At 34.4% G+C, this 20,818-nt stretch overlaps 1 protein-coding gene across 9 annotated transcripts in view; it reads left to right on the forward strand.

Moving 5' to 3' along the window:
• RASAL2 (RAS protein activator like 2) overlaps positions 1–20,818 on the forward strand; it is a 320,395-nt gene that overhangs the window by 257,089 nt on the left and 42,488 nt on the right. For all 9 annotated transcript variants that reach the window (XM_074308462.1, XM_074308456.1, XM_074308463.1 and 6 more), the window contains one exon: positions 13,046–13,155. In XM_074308462.1, the coding sequence (XP_074164563.1) occupies positions 13,046–13,155 (110 nt within the window). The remainder of the gene's footprint in view (positions 1–13,045; positions 13,156–20,818) is intronic.

The following is a 20,818-nucleotide window of genomic DNA, read 5'->3' on the forward strand; positions in this document are numbered from 1 at the left end:
CCTTCCTTTCCTATCTTTTCATTAGGATAGACTAAATTGCATAGGATGAGCAGATTTGGTTAGGTTCATATATACTTTGTATAGCTCATCATATTTTCTTTCTTCCCCTAAACCCACCTCTGTTTCTGTTGAGAGAACCACCATCCCAATCCCCACAAATCTAAGCCATTGTCCAAATCTGAATATTTTGATCTCTGTAATTCTTCTCCAACTCACATCCATAACCCTAGGTCACACCATTATACTGTGTCTTTTCCCTCAAATCCAGATTTCCATAAAACTTCCAAAATGATCCTACACAATAAAGTCCAGTGATTTCTCAGTATCTTTAGGATAAAATATTTCCTATTTAATGTACTTCACAGCCTGCTCCCATTCTACCTTTCCAGCCTTATTATATAAAACAAAGTATTTATTTCAACTTTGTCATTTATTTTAAATTTCTAATTTATATATATATATATATATATGTGGTTTTACTGTAATAATGTATATGTAATTTATAAATTAATATACATACATTAAGGTACATAATCAGTTTTTTTATTTTTTTTAACTGGGAGGAATATATAATCAAAAAGGTTTGGAGATCAATGGAGCTCTCCTTTTTTTGCTTATATTTCCTACTTATTTTAGGCCACAATTCTTTATATTCATACATTTTGTGAACCTGGAGATTCTTAGCATATTCTATATTAGTCTTCAGCCAATCAAGCATAACAACAACACCTTATTAATCTGCTTTCATTAAAAACCAAGATGATAGAATTGTTTTTTCTGATAAATGAATTACTATTTAGAAACCAAGACTTTTAAAGGAAACGTTTTAGATTTTTTTTTTCTCAAACACAATTCACATTCCCTTGTATTCTTAAACAATAAATATTAAACCCAATTTAACCTTTTCTTGATCTTTCAGGGGTATTGTTTTGTGCCATAATCACAGTGACATCCCTTCAAAGTTATTCAGGAGTGCAGGGCTGTTTGTTCCCATATTAAATTGTCTAGATTACTAAGATTTTGCACTTTTTTATTGCTTTTTTATTTGCCTCAATATTACCTGTCACTTCTTGTTTTCACTATTACTGCCTCTGTTTTTAAGTAAGAATGACACTAAATTTTTCTTTTAACTATCATTTTGCTCTATATTGTTCATTTCAATCCATTTCACTGTTGCTATTTTTAAGCACTTGTTTTCTATTTATAAATAAATCAGATTTTCTGTAAGTAGGTCAGTCACTAAAAGTAAATCAAACCTATCTTTAAAATTTCCCAAGCATGGACAAAAATGTTTTTAATTTTATTTTATGGAGGTTCTATAGCATAGGGAGAAAAGAACTTGTAACCAGAAACTTGAGTGGAAATGATGACTACTGATTTTATAACTAGAGGGTATTTAGCATAATTGTTATAAGGATCAAATGAGAGTATATCTGTAAAGTGCTTAGCATAGTGCCTGATACACAGTAGGTGCTAAATGCAAACTCCCTCTCTGTAGAGAAATCATTTCACCTTCCTAAGCTTCAATTTTCTCATCTGTAAAATGGGAATAATAATAACACCTGCCTCCCAGGATTGCTTTGAGGATCAATTGAGATATATATTTGTAAAGGGCTTAGCATGGTGCCTAGCACACAGGAGGTGCTATTTTAAATGCTGATTTTCTATCTATATAGAAATCCTTTAACTTCCCTAAGCTTCAATTTCCTCTTCTGTAAGATGAATTTGCACTACTTTCCTCACTGAATTGTGAGAAAAAACACTTTATAAACTATATAGTGTTATATAAATAGTAACTGATATTATATTGTCTATGTAGCCGATTTACAAACCTTCATTAAAATCTTTTCATTGTTTTATAATTATATCTCATTTTTCATCTTAACTAAAAATGTTATTACCCTTCATTCTCTAGATAGATCCAAATGACTTCTGGCTGTTTCTAAAAATCAAATCCACTCTTAAAGGATGAAAATTTGCTATTGATGATTTGGAATTTAATATATTCATTAAAATGAGTAGTTACAATATCATAGGATCAAATAATTAATTTGGCATCAATGATTACCTATTCCAGCCTATATATAAAAGAAATTCCCATTGTTATCTGGCTTTTGCTTGAACATCCACAATGAGAGAAAACACTCTCTCTTTAGATGACTCATTATGCTTTTGGAAAGTTGGAATTATTAGGACATTTTCCTGCCCTTGACTCCAAATTTGCCTTTTTGTAACTTGCATCCATTGCTGTTAGTTCTGTCCTTTGGAGCCAAATAGGACAAGCTCTCTCCTCCTTCCATAGGACAGCTCCTCCGATATTCAGAGTCTTGTGCCCAGCCACCTTTCCCCTCCCTTTTCCCCTAGATTTCCCTTCTCTAACTAAATATCCATAGTTCCTTCAGCTCATGCTCATATGACATGGACTAATATGTACTGTAGTGGCACAGTAAGTAGTGTACTAGATCTGCAGTCTGAAAGATCTTGATTTAAATTCTGCCTCATATAGTTACTAGCTGTGTCATTTAACCACTGTCAGCTTCCCGTCTCTTCCAGCCCTACATAGGTGATCCTGGGATCCCTTCACTTTTTTTGTTGCCCTGTTCTGGAAATACTCTTAAATATGGAATGCAATAATGACAGTATCACAAATATAGTCTAATAAAAGTAATAAATGTAATCTAATAATTCTGAGTACTATAGTCTCCCTATTCCTGGAAGCTGTAGCATTTTTTATTTAGTTCTAGACTACATTAGCTTTTAAAACTAACAGATCACACATCTGACTCATATTAAGATTATATACCATGAAAAGCCCCATATCCTTTTCAGAACAACCACTTTCATCCAAGTCTACCACATCCTATAAATATTTTACCCCAGGGCAAGATTTTACAAATTTATCACTGCTGAATTTCATCTTACTAGATTCAGCCTATTGTTCTAGCCTTTCATGATCTTTTCGAGATTCTGCCTGGTTTTCAGTGTTGTGTTTGTGTTGTCAGCAAATTTAAGGCGCCTACTACTTATTGTATAGTTTTTCAGGCCATTGATAAATGTTCATCAGCAAAAGATTAAATATAATTCCTTAAGGTTCTTTTTTGAAAACTTCCTCTCATACTGAGGGGAACCATTATGAATCTATTTGATTATATTATTATCTAATCCGTACCTCTCTATCTTCTCCAACTTCTCCAAAATTTGACATATTTTATCAAAGGCTTTGCTAAAATTTAGGTAAAGTATATCCAGAGCATTGTTGTCTTCATCTATTAGTTCATTAATCCTATCCCAAAAGGAAATAAAATTGATTGAAAAGTCATTCACTCAGTTAAGCAACAAGCACTTACTATATTGTATGCCAAGAGTACAAAGACAAAAACTGAAACAATTGCTACTATCAAGTAGCTTGTATCCTATGTGAGAGACAATGTTTTCATATATAAATACAAAAAGAGTAAATGATATACAAATTTTTTTTTTTAAATGGTGAGGGAAAACATTAGCAGTTGGAGGAATCAGGAAAGGTTTTATAGATGTCTGGGGCTCATTCTTTTTTGTGTCATAAATCCCTTTGGCATTTAGTTAAATCTATGTATTTTTGTTTGTTTATGAGTGATTTATTTTTCCTTCCCACCTCTTCCCCCACTCTCCCTTCCAGATTCTAAAAAGAATACTAATTGCTTGTAAAATCAGTAAAAATAAATTTTCCCACAAATTTCCAGCCGTCTCATTTTGCATATAAAAGATGTCTTAGAAATATTACTTCATTTAGTTTAAAACTATGCCATGTCTTTTAGAATATCTTTTATCTTAGACCATCTCTCTTTCTGTCATAAGATGAGCATCCTTCATAATCCTGCTCTGAAATTAAGACTGATCATAGTTTTTAACTCTTTCAGAGTTGTTTGTTTTTGAAATATTGATATTGCAGAACAATATAAATTGTTTTCTTGATTCTACTCATTTCACTCTGCATCAGTTCATAAGTATCTTCCCAAGTTTCTCTAAAACTGTCCTTTATAATTTCTTACAGCCAGTAGTATTTCATTACATTCATCTCCTGTACCATAATTTATTCAGCCATTTGAAGGGAATGCTTCCAATTCTTTGCTATCACAAATAGGGCTGTTCTAAATATTTTTGTATGTAGAGAACTTTTTCCTTGTTTTTTTTTTGTTTTTTTTTTTTTCCTCATTTCTTTTAAGGTATAGGCCTAGTATTGCCGTCAAAGGACACGCAGAACTTAGTAATTTTGTGACCATTCAAAATTGCTTTCCAGAGTGGCTATACCTAATTCACCTAAACTCCAATGTTGCATCCATGTTCCTGTTCTCTTATGGACTCTCAATTATTTATCATTTTTCTTTTTTTGTCAATTGTAGTTGTGAGGTGATATAGAGAGTCACAGTCCATGGGGAAACCCTGTTAAAGTATAAGATCCTTCAGCCCAGAGGGAACCTGCTAACAGTGTCTGGTTCTGTTCCCCATTTCCCCCAAGGGCTCTTGGCCTTCCTGAAAAGTCAGGGGGTCACTGACAACTTGTGTTGAGATTGAAGCAAAGTAATACCAGATAGCAAACTACATACAATAGCAAGTTGTTTATGTGGTCCCACATACACAGTGTTGTTTTTATTACATTATATAAAGGGGAAATAAACGGACTCCATTTTTCCACCATCCTTGGGAGTCCCGCCTCATCCTTCTCCACTAGGAAAGTATATTTTAATCACCCCGGCTCTAGAAAGCAAAGGTACATTTTGTCACCCCAACTTGGGGGCTCTAGAAAGCAGGACACAACAAGGTGAAATCTTAGAGTTGCTTTAATTTGTGTTTTACTAATTTTTACTGATTTGGAACATTTTTTCATATGGGTATAGATTCAGTTTCTTAACCTAAGAATTGCTTATTAACTACTGGGGAATAATCCTCATATTCTTGCAAATTTGAATCCAGTTCTTACATATCTTATAAATCAAATCTTTTTCAGAGAAATTTGATGTAAAGATTTTTTTTTCCCCAGCTAACTGTTTCTCCTCTAATCTTAGCTGTATTGAATTTGTTAAAGACAAGGAGGGTAATAAAGTCTGGTGAAGATTTTTTAAGAATTCAAGAATGATGCATAAAAATTTTTCTTTTAAGAAAAGAATACCAATAATATATTGTTAATGGGCCAGACTCTGTACTTGAAACAAAGATTCTTACAAGGTGCTAACTCAATGGAATTGATAAGACAATGGTTATCTAGTTTAGCATGGTGATTAATAGTTCTCTAGTTCAGTATGATTGATTTAATCTTACCACAAATAATGGTTCCCTAGTAATATAATGATTGATTTATATTCAGTATACTGTAAATGATCTAATTATAATAGAGCATATAAACTGGGAAAAACTCAGCCAGGGTCAAACTCGGAGAAGACAGAGGACTAGAGGTGGGAGCTCAAGCTCTCAGAGCCAAGAAGAGAGATTCACTCCATCTCATACCACCATAATGGCTGGCCTGTGCTCCTGCATTTCCTCCACTGAGATCAAACTATCCCAGGCTCCAGGCAAGGAGATAATAAAGAATTTGGACTTTAACACCTGGCTATTCTCATTGGTGATTACTGAAATGAAGGCTGGTCCCAAGAACTCCAGAAAATTACAATATATGTTTGAAAAAAACACAGAAAACAGGAGTAGTTTTGTTACTATTTGTTAAATTTCTTGTATTTGTGACATAATTGTTATAAAGTTGTTTCAATGAGAATTCATCCTCATTTTTGCTATGTTTGTTGAGATGCTCACATTTCAAAAATTAATAATTAATAAGAAACCATTTTAAGGGGACAACTAGGTGGTGCAGCAGATAGAGTACCAGCCCTGAAATCAGGAGGACCTGAATTCAAATTTGGCCTCAGACACTTAACACTTCTTAGCTGTTGTGTGATCCTAGGCAAATTACTTAATCCCAATTACAGAGAAAGAGAGAGAGAGAGAGAGAGAGAAGAAAAACAAAAACAATTTTAATAAAAGGGAGAAATCAACACAGGGAAATACTTTTCTGAATGATCTTCAGTAATACAAAGGGAAGAATTTATTTCCAAGTGCTGGAAATGACAGGAACTCTGGAAGTAAATGATCCCTTCCTCTCTTATGGTTTGTGAAAGGAGTGGCAATCTAGGCTAGTCTGACATGCACCATCAATTTGAGGAAAGCAAATTTCAAAGAGTTCAGATGCTATAGAGCCCAGCTTCTTAAAACTGGGGTTCACAAAGGGGGCCTCATACCTGAATGTGGTAGTCATGAAATTATGGTTAATTATCAGCAAATATTTGATTTGTGAACCTATTTTATGTACCTATATACCTGGGGTAACACAAAAATTTCTCAGCAGAAAGGGGGTCATAAGGAGGAAAATGTTAAGAAGCTCTGCTATAGAGGAAGTCTGTTCAAGAAGATGGGAGATGCTCAAGAATGAAATATATATAAGATGAAAGCAAGATAACAGGGACAAATGATTACAAAATCGTGTCACCATCCTGTAAAATTTGTGTCAGGAATGCTAATGCTGTGAACGAGCTAAAGCTGATGAGAGAAGCTAAGAACAAGAATAACAATAACAAGGGTTTTGAACATGTTTTGGGAGGGGAAAAAAAGGATAAAAAAAAGCAAAAGAGTAGGACATTTGCTTCAGGTGAATGGAATGTGGACAACTGACAAAAGAGAGAAGGAAGAGCTATTCAGTTCTTAATTGCTTCTGTTTTCTCTGCTAAGAAAAAGATTTATGTATGTCCTTGATCTGACATCTTTCCTGGCTTCTCTGGCTTATTTCTAGCCCCCTCACTCATCCCCTTTCCATCGTTCAATCTTCCCCTATTGACTGGTTTGAGCTAGATGATTTTGGTACTATACTCCCAAAGTCTCATCAAATTGTGCCTTCTCCTTGAACCCAGCAATATTAATGTTAGACACATGCCCCTAAAGAGGTTAAAGCAAGGGGCAAAGAATTTGTGTGCACAAAAATATTTACAGCAATATTTTATGTTGCAAAAAAGAACTGGAAACTCCGTGGATGTCCACAAATTGTGGAATAGAAGGAAAAACTGTGGTTTTTAAATGTAATGTTGGTTTATAAATGTATCTTTAGAGGCACTGAGAGCTTTAAACATGACCAAATCTCTTGAATTCTATGGTATAAATATGATAGAGAAGAACATCATGAGGAGTAGCTAAATGTTGTGATTATCCTGGACAGAACTGTGAACCTAGCCCCCGGCAAGCATTACTGTTTCATTATTGGGTTTGGGGGCTGGAGGATGAGTGGGAATGAATCCTGACATAATTGCATTTTCAAAATGAAAAATATGGATAAGAGATTCCTCAGGAGAGGCAAATTGGAAATTGAACTGGAACTACAGTCTTACAGAGTTTCCTTTATCCCTGAAAAGGTGTGACTTGTCCATGATCACACAAATGTCTTAAGACCAAACTGGCATCTGTATTTTCCCTACTCCAAAGGAACCTTCTCTCCACTGTGCTGTGTTGCTTCTCATGCCTAGTTTAAATAACATCATGCTTAGTGCAACTCCTTTTATGTTCTCAATCTTATAACATAATAATTTATCATTGTTTCTTCTTTTGTCAAAATCTCAAAATTTGAATTCCACAGTTGTCTTTCTTGTAATTTTGGAATACACAGAAATCTGATGAACCTGGATCATTTTTTTCCCTTTCCTATGAATGCTTGCCACTCTCATATTTTTGCTTTAAATAATGTCCATTGCTTTTTAAAGGGAAATAGTAGTATAGTATATCTGATTAAATGTGTGGTACTAAATATTAAAAGAAAAAAATTACTTAACATCATTGGTAGTCATTTTATTCAAAACAACAATAATAAATGCCTATCACTCTTTAATCTAGCTAATGTTCCTATAAATGTTATCTTGCTTTTGCATATGTAATCTTTTTTAGTCTTCCTGGCCCATTTTTTGCTAGTGTGATAGGGGCTATGTGTGTATGTGACATAAAGGGGGTTGGAAGTTGGGTTTTGGTTTATTTCTTTGGTTTTTTTTTTTTTTTAATTGTTTCAAATGTGGATCTTTGCATTTCACATGTTAGTCTTAATATATTGTTTTTAATATGAATATGTTTAATATCTTAATAGTTTGAGGCAAATTCAGATGGACTCCTTCATTATCAGTTCTTCAAGAAATACTTATTGTGTCAATTATATATGCTTATATAAATAGTACATAAAATAAAATGATGAGGTATGGTATTATTTTATTTATTACTAACTTTGTACCTAAATGAATATTTTAACAAAATGAATTTTTTTGTGCTTTGAAAATGCATAAGCCATTTTCTTCCTGTGTATCAACTATTCTTCAATATCTAATTAAACTCTGCCCTCTTCCTCACAGTCTTTTCTAAGCTTCCCAACATGCAGAAATCTCAACTTCCTTTAATATCCTGTAGTAATTATTGTTTCTGTAATTCATTATGCACTTTTATGAAAACTTACCCCTGCTCATTGAGCTATTGAAATAATTTATTGGGGGTTAATTTTTTTGCTATAATTTTTTTAATTTTTAATAATAGCTTTTTATTTTCAAAATACATGCAAAGATAGTTTTCAGCATTCACCCTTTCAAAACTTTGTGTTCCAAATTTTTTTCCTCCCTTCTTCTCACCCTCCTCCCATAGACAGCAAGTAATCCAATATAGGATAAACATGTGCAATTCTCAATTCTTCTAGATATATTTTCACATTTATCATACTGCACACACACAAAAAAAATCTGATCAAAAATGGAAAAAAATGAGAAAGGAAAAAAAAGCAAGCAAACAACAACAAAAAAGGTAAAAATAATCCACATTCAGTTCCCATAGCCCTCTCTCTGGGGGCAGATATCTCTCTGCATCACAAGTCTATTGGAATTGGCCTGAATCACTTCATTGTTGAAAAAAAACAAGTGGTAGTTAATTTTTTTGAATATTTGTAGTCTTATCTTCCAATGAATAGGGATAAATATAGAAACTAGAAATGTAATTTCATTGATGTAGGGAACTTTCAAATGAGGAAGGTCTCCCTGAAAGATTAAATGATTTGTTCAGAATCATCCAGCCAATTTGTCAAAGATGGACATGAAAGCAGGTCTTCAGGGCTATGAGGCTTACAATCTCCCATGTTGCCCTGGCTCTATTTGTCTAAGTCTATTGTAATTTGCTTGAGACCAAAGATTGTCTTATAATATTTTGTATATCCCCAAGTGTCAAAGTGTACATTGCTGTCTACACTCTGGAAAGTTACTAAACATTTGTTGGCTTTATTTTAGCATTGGTAGTTTGGAAACTCTTTTATTTTAGCATGGAAAATATGAACTCTATGTACAAGCATTATTTTTCTGATTCTATTTTTACCAACCCCCTCATTGACTTATCAGCCTAAACATATATTCACGGTTGTACATTGAATAAGTACTTTGAATAAATTACCAAATGCCAACCTTTTCTTTTAAGTATGTTTACTAATGCTTTTAAAGCTATCAATATGCTTGATCATGGAACAATTTAGTGCAATGCCCAAAAGACCAGCATTAAATTATTATTCACCTTTTATGTTATTCAGCTACTTTCATTTTATTAAATATTTGTAGAGTAATTCCTACTCTGAATTCCTACAACCTTTAATTAGTCCCTAATTGTCTTTTAATTGTTATTTGTTCATTTTATCCCATCAATTAAATTATAATCTCATTGAGGATCAAAACCATTACTTTTTTCAATCAAAAAATAATTGTTTAATGTTTACCATATGCAATTAACTGTACTTAAGGTTTGGGGGACTGTGGATAATAACAGAAAATTAAGGCAGAGTCTGTGCCCTCTAAGAAATAACAATGATAGTTAGAGAAATAAAGTGTTCCCACATTTAAATATAATACAAATTATTTATACATGTATAAGAGGAGTAAACCTCAAAAAAAATCACTAAGTTCATAATTTTTTTTTTGTTCAGTTGTTTTCAATTGTACCTGGTTTTCTGTGATCCTCCACAAGATTTTCTTGGCAAAGAAATTGGCATGGTTTGCCATTTTCTTTTCTAGCTCATTTTACAGATGAAAAAACTAAGACAAACAGGGTGAAATGACTTGCCCAGAATCTGAGGCCAGATTTGAATTCAGGAAAATGAGCCTTCCTGACTCCACTACCTCACCTAGTTGCCCTTAAAGTTCATTATACGTTCAATAAATGTTTGGTGTATTTGATTATTACTTCAGAATGTATGTTTGCTTTCTGTAACTGAGTAATTTAACATTGTGAGCCAGTTGTTTTCCCTTAGCTCTTTTTCTTTTTAAATCATACCATGTTTCTCCACTCTCTTTTTCCAACATAAAGAACAAGCTTTTTTCTAAAACTGTTTTACCTCCCAACTAAGTTTTGTTCAGTAATAGAACCTTGCCCACATGTCCTTTAGTGTTGTTGTTTTCCTGACAAGTCTCTTTCAAGGTCCTACATTGAAGTTTCTCTTTCCTGCTTAGATTTACAATTTTTCAAAGGTATACCTAACAAAATGGCACATCCTTTTTTACCTTTCTTCTTAATGAGTTTTCATCATATTTGGGTCAGCCTTTATTGAATCTCTCACAAACAAGCTATCTAGATTTCATATGAAGCATTATGAGGATTGAAAAGGAACAAATAATTTGTAGAAGACCTTTTCCACGTGCAAGGATAGTTACTGTCTCTTTGAACCAAACAACCACTTAATTAAATATATGTAAGGGTTTGAAAAGTGACTAATGGAATACCCCTTTACCTGGATACTTTTTGGTCGATGAGAACATTTTCCTCATTCCTTGAAACTGTTGCTAAATTCACTTTTTTTAACCTAAATGAATGTATTAGTGTTAGTGTAGTATCATTATTAAATCTCCTCTTCACTAATATGAAAGATGAATAGTTAAATGAGAAAGCAGGCCTGGGTACTAATGCAGTTCTTTCTAACTTGTTTATTTGAAAGGAGAAGATCTCTTACCCTATTCCCATGAAGGACTTTTCCTCTTCTCCAGCTCTTAAGGGAACAATAGTACTGGGATACAAAGGAGTCAGTGTCTCCTATTGTCACCACTGAGGCTTCTGAGAATAGTTGCATAGCAGCAGTTATATTTCAGTTACCAGCCTTGCCCAGTTAGCAAAGTTTGGCCATTAGGGATTTGTTTTTCCAATTTCAGATGGTTGGCAACTTTTTTTATTTCTTTCTTTTTTTTTTTTTTTTTTTTTTTTTTTTTTTTTTTTTTTGGCATTGCCTGAGTCCCAAAGAAAAACACCATTCTAACTAGCCATTCCTAATTATTAACTTTGTTTTGACAAATAACAATGAATATCTAGCAATTACTAGTACACCATTTTAGGTTTGTCAATCAAGTATGGCAGCCAAGTTGCTTTAACCAAGTGGAATTTGGGGAGAATTTTTGTATGTTTTTGCTATTTAAAAATTTTTTTAATTGTAAATTTATCCTTTCTTTTTCCTTCCAAACATGTAAATCATAATTTTACATTTATATGAAAGTCTTGACTGATAGAAAGAAAAATCATTCTTCTAATGGCTTCAGTTTAATTCTTTAAAATTAGGCTATCAGATGTGTTATGGACTACAAACAGACCCAGCTATATAATTGGAGAAAAAAAGTAGAATTTAACACTTCCAAGCAAAGAAAATGTTTTAAACCATAAAGGGATTATCTAAAGCAAATATGCAGAAAATTCCATTTTGACTTTCCTACTATTTTTTTTCCTCTCAGTTTTCCCATTGCTTTTTCTGATATATATGAAGTGAACACAGAAATAAATGACAGATTAATGAGATAAGAACTGATATTATTGATGAAAGTTACCTATTTGGAGTTATGTGTTTGTGTAATACTGCTACTCAAATGGTTTATAAACATCAAACACTTAACAAAATTTGATTAACATTTAAAATACTTTAAAAACCTTCCCTTTCCTCTGTTGTTCCCAGCATCCCCTTTTTTCTCTTATATAGAAATATTCATGTATTCTCCCAAGTGACCACCAGACTTCAAGACATGATTGGTTTTCATTGAGAGATTTCTTTTTTAACTCATCCTTTTTGGCCTCTCTACAGTCTGGGGCATTGATCCCTCTTCTTCTTGATACTTTCTTCTCACTAGCTTTTCAGAACCCTGCTCTCATCCAGTTATCTCTCTGCCTATCTGACCGCTCCTCCATTTTCTCTGCTGGGTTTTTGTCTGAAAGCTGTGTCCAAATGTGTGTCCCTTGGGGCTCTATTCTGGACCCTCTTCTCATCTCCCTCTAAATTACTGCATTTAAGGATCATCTCCATGCTGGTGGTTCTCAAACTTACTTACCTACCCCTAACCTCTCTGTGGACTTCAAGTATAACATCCTTAAGTGCTTTTCAGATTTCTTTGTCTATATATGGCATAGTCTTCTTAAACTCAACATGTCTAACACCAAAACCTCTCCACTTTCAAATTTCTCTATTGCTGTAGAGACAATACTCTCCTCCCAATTCCTCAGGCTTACAATCTCTTGCTGGTTGTTGCCAAAGGCTGCCAATTTCACTTTTCCAATATCTCTCAAATACACCCCTTCTCTCCTCTTACACCGTCAGCACTCTAGTGAATGCCCTGATCACCTCATACCTGGATTTAGTGCAATAGCTGCTGAAAGGTCTGTGCATTTTAAGTCTCTCCCTACTCCAGTCCATCTTCCATTAAACCAATAAAATGGACCCACCTAGAATGGAGACTGAAGAAAGCTCAAGGAAATGAAAGGGAAAAGCTAAAACAAACTAAATACATTTATAATACCAGTCATTGTTAAGGATCCATAAGATTCTTATAATAAATTACCATTTGATTTGGACTTACAAGTAAGTTACAAACTCTTGTGTTGATTTTGATTGCAAATACTTTCACCCATTTTCTACAAAGAGGCATCTGAAAAATGGAAACAAAACGTGATTCTTAGAATTCCACCACCTCACAATCCCTTTGCCTTTTCATTTTAGGGATTCTTCAGCAAGCGCTTGAAAGGCTCCATAAAGAGGACCAAAAGTCAATCAAAACTTGACAGGAATACAAGTTTCCGGCTCCCATCACTTCGCAACACAGATGACAGGTAAGAGCTTGTTTCTAGGAAGAAAAAAGGATGTTTCTTTTGTGTTTTGGGGTAGTAGAGTAGTCTGCTAAGCGTGGGTATAAACAAAACAACATGAAAATGTTAGGGGAAAATATATAATTTGTAAAAACATATGAATTTTTAAGTCTTTGATCTATGACTGATCTAAAAATTCATTCAGAAGAATTAGCAGAATGTGCTGATGCAGTGTACATCAGCAGATAATAATGTATGTTTATGTGATATGAAGAAGGTGATCAAAGTATTTTGCTCACGACAGCTTTTATCTTAGGTCAATAGACCAATTTTCCCTCATTTTCAAGATGAGTAAGCTGAGTCTTACCATTCACCCAGGTAATGTCACAGCCAGTACTTGGATCTAATTCTTCTGACTCCAAGACCAATTTTTTTTCCCTCACACCACATTGATATGGACCACCTACTAGTTATTGTAATAGAACAAAGTTAGCTTAACTTCACTATTCTCTGATGTGGAACAGATATCATCATCTTACCTATCTTACAACCTCCCAGGAGTCATAGACTCCAATGAGGCCATGTATGTAAAGCATTCTGAAAATGTGCCTTCTCTCCTCCCCACAAAAAAAAAAAAAAAAATACCAGAAAACTAGAGAAATAGAAGTGCTACTATTATTTATTAAAAGTTTTATTTATTTTCATTTTTTTGGATTGTATCTCTCAAGACTGCATAAGGGGCCATCTTAACACAAAAAGCACAGCATTTAACTAGCTTCCTATTGGAGATTACATGGGCACATGAGCTAAGTGTGTAAGCAAGAGTATCTGTGATAATTGGCCTGTGATGTGTGAAACAAGATGTGAGATACTTTATGCATGGCTCTAAAGGAATGATATTTATTCCCAATATTTCTAGCTCTCTTCATGCTATTATAGGCTGTAGTTTTTGTTTTCATCTTGCTGTACAAACAAATCCTTTTTCTATGAAGCATGGAAATCACCAAAGACTTAATGCTCATTTCTAATAAAAGATGAGACTCACTGTTTGTCTATTTGTATATGAGTCTTTTTTTTTTCCCTGAGGCAATTGGGATTAAATGACTTGCCCAGGATCTCACAGCTATGAAGAGTTAAATGTCTGAGACCAGATTTGAACTCAGGTCCTCCTGACTTCAGGGCTGTTGCTCTACCCACTGCGCCACCTAGCGGCCCCCATATGATGAGTCTTTAATGGTCTACAAATTTATAGAAAGAAGTGATATGATATGCAAGTCAAGGCACAGCCCACTAGATTGGCAGTCCAAGGTTATGGATTCAAGTCTGCTCCTCCTCACTAAGCTTCATTTCCTTTTTTGGTAAATATAGAGAGGCAGACATGGGGGTATTTAAAGCTTTCTTCCAGTTTGAAAAACTCAGAAGTTTGTCTGTACATTCAGCTATTCTATGGATGATAGGGTTTTTAAAAAATATTTATTTACAGATATTTCTAGACTGTACCAAAGAAATCCTCTTTCTCTCTATTATCTCTGTATTTCTTAAACTTTCCAATTACTCCACTATGTGCCAGACACTGGGGATACAAGCACATAGAATGAAGCAATCCCTACTCACAGTGCCCTTAATATTCTAATCAAAGAGTTCCTAGGGAAAAAATGCATACAGCATAAATATTAAGTGAATGGATGCAAATTTATAAACAGTTGTACAATACAAAGTCGTTTGAGAAGGAAGACACTAGCAGTTGGGGAGATAGGGAGAAGCTTCATCCTCACAGTGGGCTCTGTGAGGTAGAAGTCAGGAGGGAGCAGAGTGCATTACTGTCCTGGAGCCTGGCCACGTCTGGAGGCATGAGAAGATGGAGATGAGAGGGGGAACCACTGTCTGGTTGGGATGCAGGCTTTGAGAAGGGAAAAAAGGTCCACCAAGGTTCAGAGGATGAATTGGGAATTTATATTTTATCCTAAAACCAAGAGATAGCCGGTAGCATTCATGTTATCAAACCTGTGCATTTTGGCATCAGTGGGCAGAGTCGACTAGAATAGGGAGAGATTTAAGGCACAGTGGCCAGTTAGGAAGCTATTCTGATAATCTAGGCAAAAAGGAGTTGAGAACCTGAACTAAAGTAGTAGCCACATAGGTGGAGAGAAGGATCAGGTGTGAGAGAGTCTATGAAGAAGAAAATTCCAAAATTTGCCAACTAAGTGGTTAAGGGAGAGGGAAGAATCCAGTATAAACTGGAGAATACAAACCTGAGATGCTGGAAGATTCGTGATAAGGAAAGTTGAAAGAGGGGAGAGTTTAGGGGAAAAGATGAGTTCAGTTATAAACTTGTTGACTTGAAAATTTCTCTGGGATATACAGTTTGAAATGTATATATTTATGAATCATTTTCTTCATGTGCAAAACTAAGTGCTCTGTGTTAGAATCTAAAAATTGCCAAAAAATAAAGTCTTTGAAATGGTACAACTTAAACTATACAGTTATCCCTTGTACATCACAGGAGATAAGGGCATATGGGCACCCCTGCAATCTGGAAAATCTGGTGAATTTTTCTGGCCTCCCTTCATACTACAGAAGCAGTCTGAATTTTTTCTTTTTCTTTTTCTTTTATGGAGGATATTTTGAGGACCTTATTGTAAAATTTGTTTTAAGTATTTGGTCATAGGCTCTATGTTGCCTGCTGGCTTCCACATGTTGTCTACAACTTCCACAAAACTTCCAAAATATTCCCATTTAATTTCTTATGCCAACCCACCATATATCAAAACTAAAATGGAGAAAGTCTCAATAAGGAAGGGATAACTGCATTTCAGAAAATTTTCTTTATAGGAGAAAAGAATGTACAGCCATGAAACCTTCCCCAAATGCAGTAGGCAGGTTAGTCAACTCCATGTATTATTGTGGTTCAGCATTTGAAACCTTTGCAAAGAGAGTCCCTTTTAATTTTTTTCTCCTTTCTGCAACAACTGGACATTTTAACTTTGCGTTAAGTGTCATCTTCCATCTTCAAACTAAATGCCTGGTTTTATTCCATCATGTGTTCATAGTAGTCCACAGGAAGAATAAAGCTGAGATACCAAATTATATTCATGTCAGGTCTTTGGAGAGCTGCTGTTGTGTTCTTGGGTTATTTTGGAGCCTTTCCACTAACCTGAATTTATTGTTTGGGCCCATCATATTGTGCTGCTTCAATCAATAAGCTATCTTTCTGTCTAAAATTTAGCACGATAAAAGAGTGATAGTAAGGTTTAATATGTTACAAAGCCCTTGTTAACCATTTGAATTATAGAGGTATAGCATCAGGATTCTGTAAAACAAGACAAAAAACCCCACATAAAAACACACCATACTCTTCCCTTTCTGAGGATGTTCTCACTGTAGTTTAAGTGGATTATAAAATAATAGAAACAAGTATTAGGCCTTTTTTGCTTCCTGGCCAACTGTTATACTGAAATCCTCTCATGAATACCTTGGCTCATCACTGGCAATCTTACAAGTATAACCAAAGATTAGTCATAAATCTCCAGTTCCAGATAATTTACACATGTTATCAAATTCCCTTCCTTAATTTTGACGAATGAAGCATAGGCCAATAGCAAATATGTCTTTTTGTTACCAAATACATGAAATTTCGGATGAGGATAGGCATATAGCGATGGTAAGTAGGACAGTTTAGATGGAAATTCTCAACTGAAGAGAATCAAAATCAATTAAACTACAGTCTTCTTCCATCTGAGACTCTCAGGGTATTGTCTTTGTCTTTTTTCTTTTCCCTGACTTCAGAGAGGCAACTTTTCTGATTCATTAAAGTGGGGATTGTATTATGTCTGGAGATTTTTAAAGGAGGACTTTAGATAGTTAAAACCTGTATTGGCTGGGCTGGTAACACTTTAAAAAAGATAAAATTATTTTCATAGACTGAAGTACTAGTTTAGGATGGCAGAAAGACATTTCAAGTTATTCTCTTCCTGTATAAGCGTTACTACTTATGGTCCATGGGTTTTTCTATGCAAAATACCACTGAGCTTTTTAAGCAGGCAGACTTCATTGATTTGAATAGATGGTAAGGGCTCCAGGTCTGTTTTGCCAATGATCCACAAATCATAAATTCTCTTACTTAGGTCCTGATGGGATTTGGCACTGCTGCTCTCTGAAGGATCAATGTATAATGATCCACATACTCAGAAATCTATATGTGGAGTACATGTACAAGAAAGAAGTGTAATTTTCCAAATTATCAGCATTTGTGAAAACTCATAGTAATTATTTCTCTGATCAGCTTGAGAGTCATAAAGTCCCATCAAAATTATAAAACCATATATTTAAGGAATTAGCTTTTATAGAATTCTGAAGAATTAACAGTATTTTCCCATTACTGGTCCACATTCAAGGTATAAAGAAGAATTGAATGGTAGCCCTTCCTCTCACTCCTGCTATAATGATCCCGCCATATGGTCAAAACTAAGAGGAGCTGGAAGAATAGAGAAACCAATGGCCTAGTAACATTCTCAGCCATTCAATATTTGAATATCAAGTATCAATCGCACTCTAGAAAAGCAGATGAACATTTCCAGAGATCTGGGATACCTATGACTGCTATCAAAACTAGAGCCTTCTAAATGGCATTTTCTCATTGCCCAAAATTGATGATAAAAATATTTTATTTATTTATTTAATTATTATAGCTTTCTATTTACAAGATATATGCATGGGTAATTTTATAGCACTGAAAATTGCCAAGCCTTTTGTTCCAATTTTTCCCCTCCTTCCCCCTACCCATCTCTCCCAGATGGCAAGTTGACCAATACATGTTAAATATGTTAAAAGTATAAGTTAAATACAATATATGTATACATGTCCAAATAATTATTTTGCTGTTCAAAAAGAATCGGACTTTGAAATAGTGTACATTTAGCCTGTGAAGGAAATAAAAAATGTAGGCAGACAAAAATAGAGGGATTGGGAATTCTATGTAGTGGTTCATAGTCATCTCCCAGAGTTCTTTCACTGGGTGTAGCTGGTTCAGTTCATTACTGCTCTATTGGAACTGATTTGGTTCATTTCATTGTTGAAAAGAGCCACGTCCATCAGAATTGATCATCATATAGTATTGTTGTTGAAGTGTATAATGATCTCCTGGTCCTGCTCATTTCACTCAGCATCAGTTCATGTAAGTCTCTCCAAGCCTTTCTGAAATCATCCTGTTGGTCATTTCTTACAGAAAAATAATATTCCATAATATTCATATACCACAATTTATTCAGCCATTCTCCAATTGATGGGCATCCACTCAGTTTCCAGTTTCTGGCCACTACAAAGAGGGCTGCCACAAACATTCTTGCACATTTCCTTCTTTAAGATCTCTTTGGGATATAAGCACAGTAGTAACACTGCTAGATCAAAGGATATGCACAGTTTGATAATTTTTTGAGCATAGTTCCAATCATTCTCCAGAATGGCTGGATATATTCACAATGTCACCAACAATGTATCAGTGTCCCTGTTTTTCCACATCCCCTCCAACATTCTGCATTATCTTTCTGTGTCATTCTAGCCAATCTGAGAGGTGTGTAGTGGCAGATGATAAAAATATTTTAAACTTTTTCACCTTTACGGCATTCCCTGACAAAACAACCAAGTGTCTTAAAATGCTTTGTTGATTTGTGCATGTGAGATAGTAAACTGTTTGGCTCCCATTGGTGAGTGTAACTTAGAAAAACATTCATCAATCTTTGAATTTTACTTCACTTGGAAAATGTAGGAAATTTAAGCAAGCTTATGCTGATGATCTTTGATTATTGAGACAAAGAGATTTCAATGAAAGGCAGAATGAGCCCAGCTCAAAATTCTGCCGCTGGCACATACTGACTGTGTGACCCTGGACAAGTATCTTAATCTTTGAGCTTTCCCAGCAACTTTCTAAGATTATATGTTGTAAAACAGTCCCCAACTGTAACTGATAGAGTTCTCAGTACTTAAGCAATCACCAGTTCTGGTTTAAAAAAAAAAAAAAATTCATGTCCCCAACCAAGTATTCTTTTTTAAAATTAAAACAATATCTCAATTAAACTTTGTACTGTATATCTTTGACTTCTTCCTCATCTGTCACCCTTCTAGATGCATTCTAGTATGTCATTATCCCTGTAAAATATAGTGCCTGCTTTTGAATATAATACTCCATATAGCTGAACAATCAAAACTCTCTTCAATTCAGTGAGTACTTATTATGGTCCTGCTATATCCAAGGCATTGTGCTATATGTTGGTGATACAGAGACAAAATCAAAAACCATCCCCTGCTTTTAAGGAGCTTACATTCTATTTTTATCCTTCCATTAATACAGTTTAAAATAGCATTATCTTTTTTTAAGCAACTGTTTGATTTACTAGGCTAACATTAAGTTTGTAGACAATTAAACCTTCCAGAACTTTTGTACATAATTTTTTATCAAGACAGGATTTTTTCCCATTCTGGACTTATGAATGAGGTTTTCAAACCTATATGAAGATCTCGGTCCTACATTTCAATTCATAGTTGAAGGAAATGCGTCTGGCTTTAGTATCATTGTATCCTGTACCATTACATAATTAAAGCTATTTGAAACATGGCAAAGAGCACCCCATCCCCTGACTTTAGATTAAAAGACATACTATTGTATAGACTTATACCTCCTTTGCATAGGATACATTCTTATCCTTTAGTTTTTGGGCTTTTGATCTTCATTGTAAAGTCCCCTTTTCGGTTTCAGGTGAGCTGCAGTATGTATATTTCTTGTGTAAATGCAGTGTAAAGTCACACAACAGGATTTTGTTTTGCTGATCTAACAACCTAAGAGTTTTAAGGAAGTAGAAATTGTTGCTTTGTTTTGGACAAAAGATTCAAGAATTAAAATAGAATGTGTGATCCCTGTCCTTATGACCTGAATTAGAGAGTTTCTAAATGAATACAAAATTATCACATAAATTAATAAATCACATACATTAATACATAAAACATAATGTCTGAAATAGCAGAACATCTGATAAATGCAAAATTCTATTATAAATCATGTACGAGTGAGTGAATAACGAAAGCTATCCTAAAAAGGTTTGTAAGTTCTTCCAGTGAAGGATGTACATGAATAAAATCATTTTTGGTAAATGTTATTTTTTATCTGAATGTAATTTGAACTGAAAACTCCGAAACCATCTAATCTAGGAAACCATTTCACTAAGACAAGTAGTAATGAGTGCCTGAGTGATGTAGTTGCTACAAAAAAGGGGAGGGGGGAGAAGGATGATAGCCTAATCACAGATACTGTAGCAAAAAATCAGAAGTACTTAGTAAATGATTAGGCATGGAAATCAGTAATTTATAAATATAAAAGTGGAACTCAAAATTATAATTTTGGACATCATGAGAATTTTTCTCAAATTAATACTTGTAGTCTTTTTTGTGAGCTGAATCTCAAGCCTCCTGTATCATGGGGATCTCTTGGCTTTCAGCAGATGACCAATTTATCCAGTTCTTGTAGAAAGTAAGATTTTAATTGGGACTTGAAGGAAGCCGAAGAATTGAAGAGAGAGAGTATTTCAAGCATGGGGACTGCCAGTAAAAATTCCCAGTCAGAACATAGCGTGTTATGTGCAAAAACTACAGGAAGACTGGTATTACAGGATCATAGTATAAGCTTGGGGGGAATATG

Source organism: Sminthopsis crassicaudata, chromosome 4, assembly GCF_048593235.1.
Source record: "Sminthopsis crassicaudata isolate SCR6 chromosome 4, ASM4859323v1, whole genome shotgun sequence".
Lineage (NCBI taxonomy): Eukaryota > Metazoa > Chordata > Mammalia > Dasyuromorphia > Dasyuridae > Sminthopsis > Sminthopsis crassicaudata.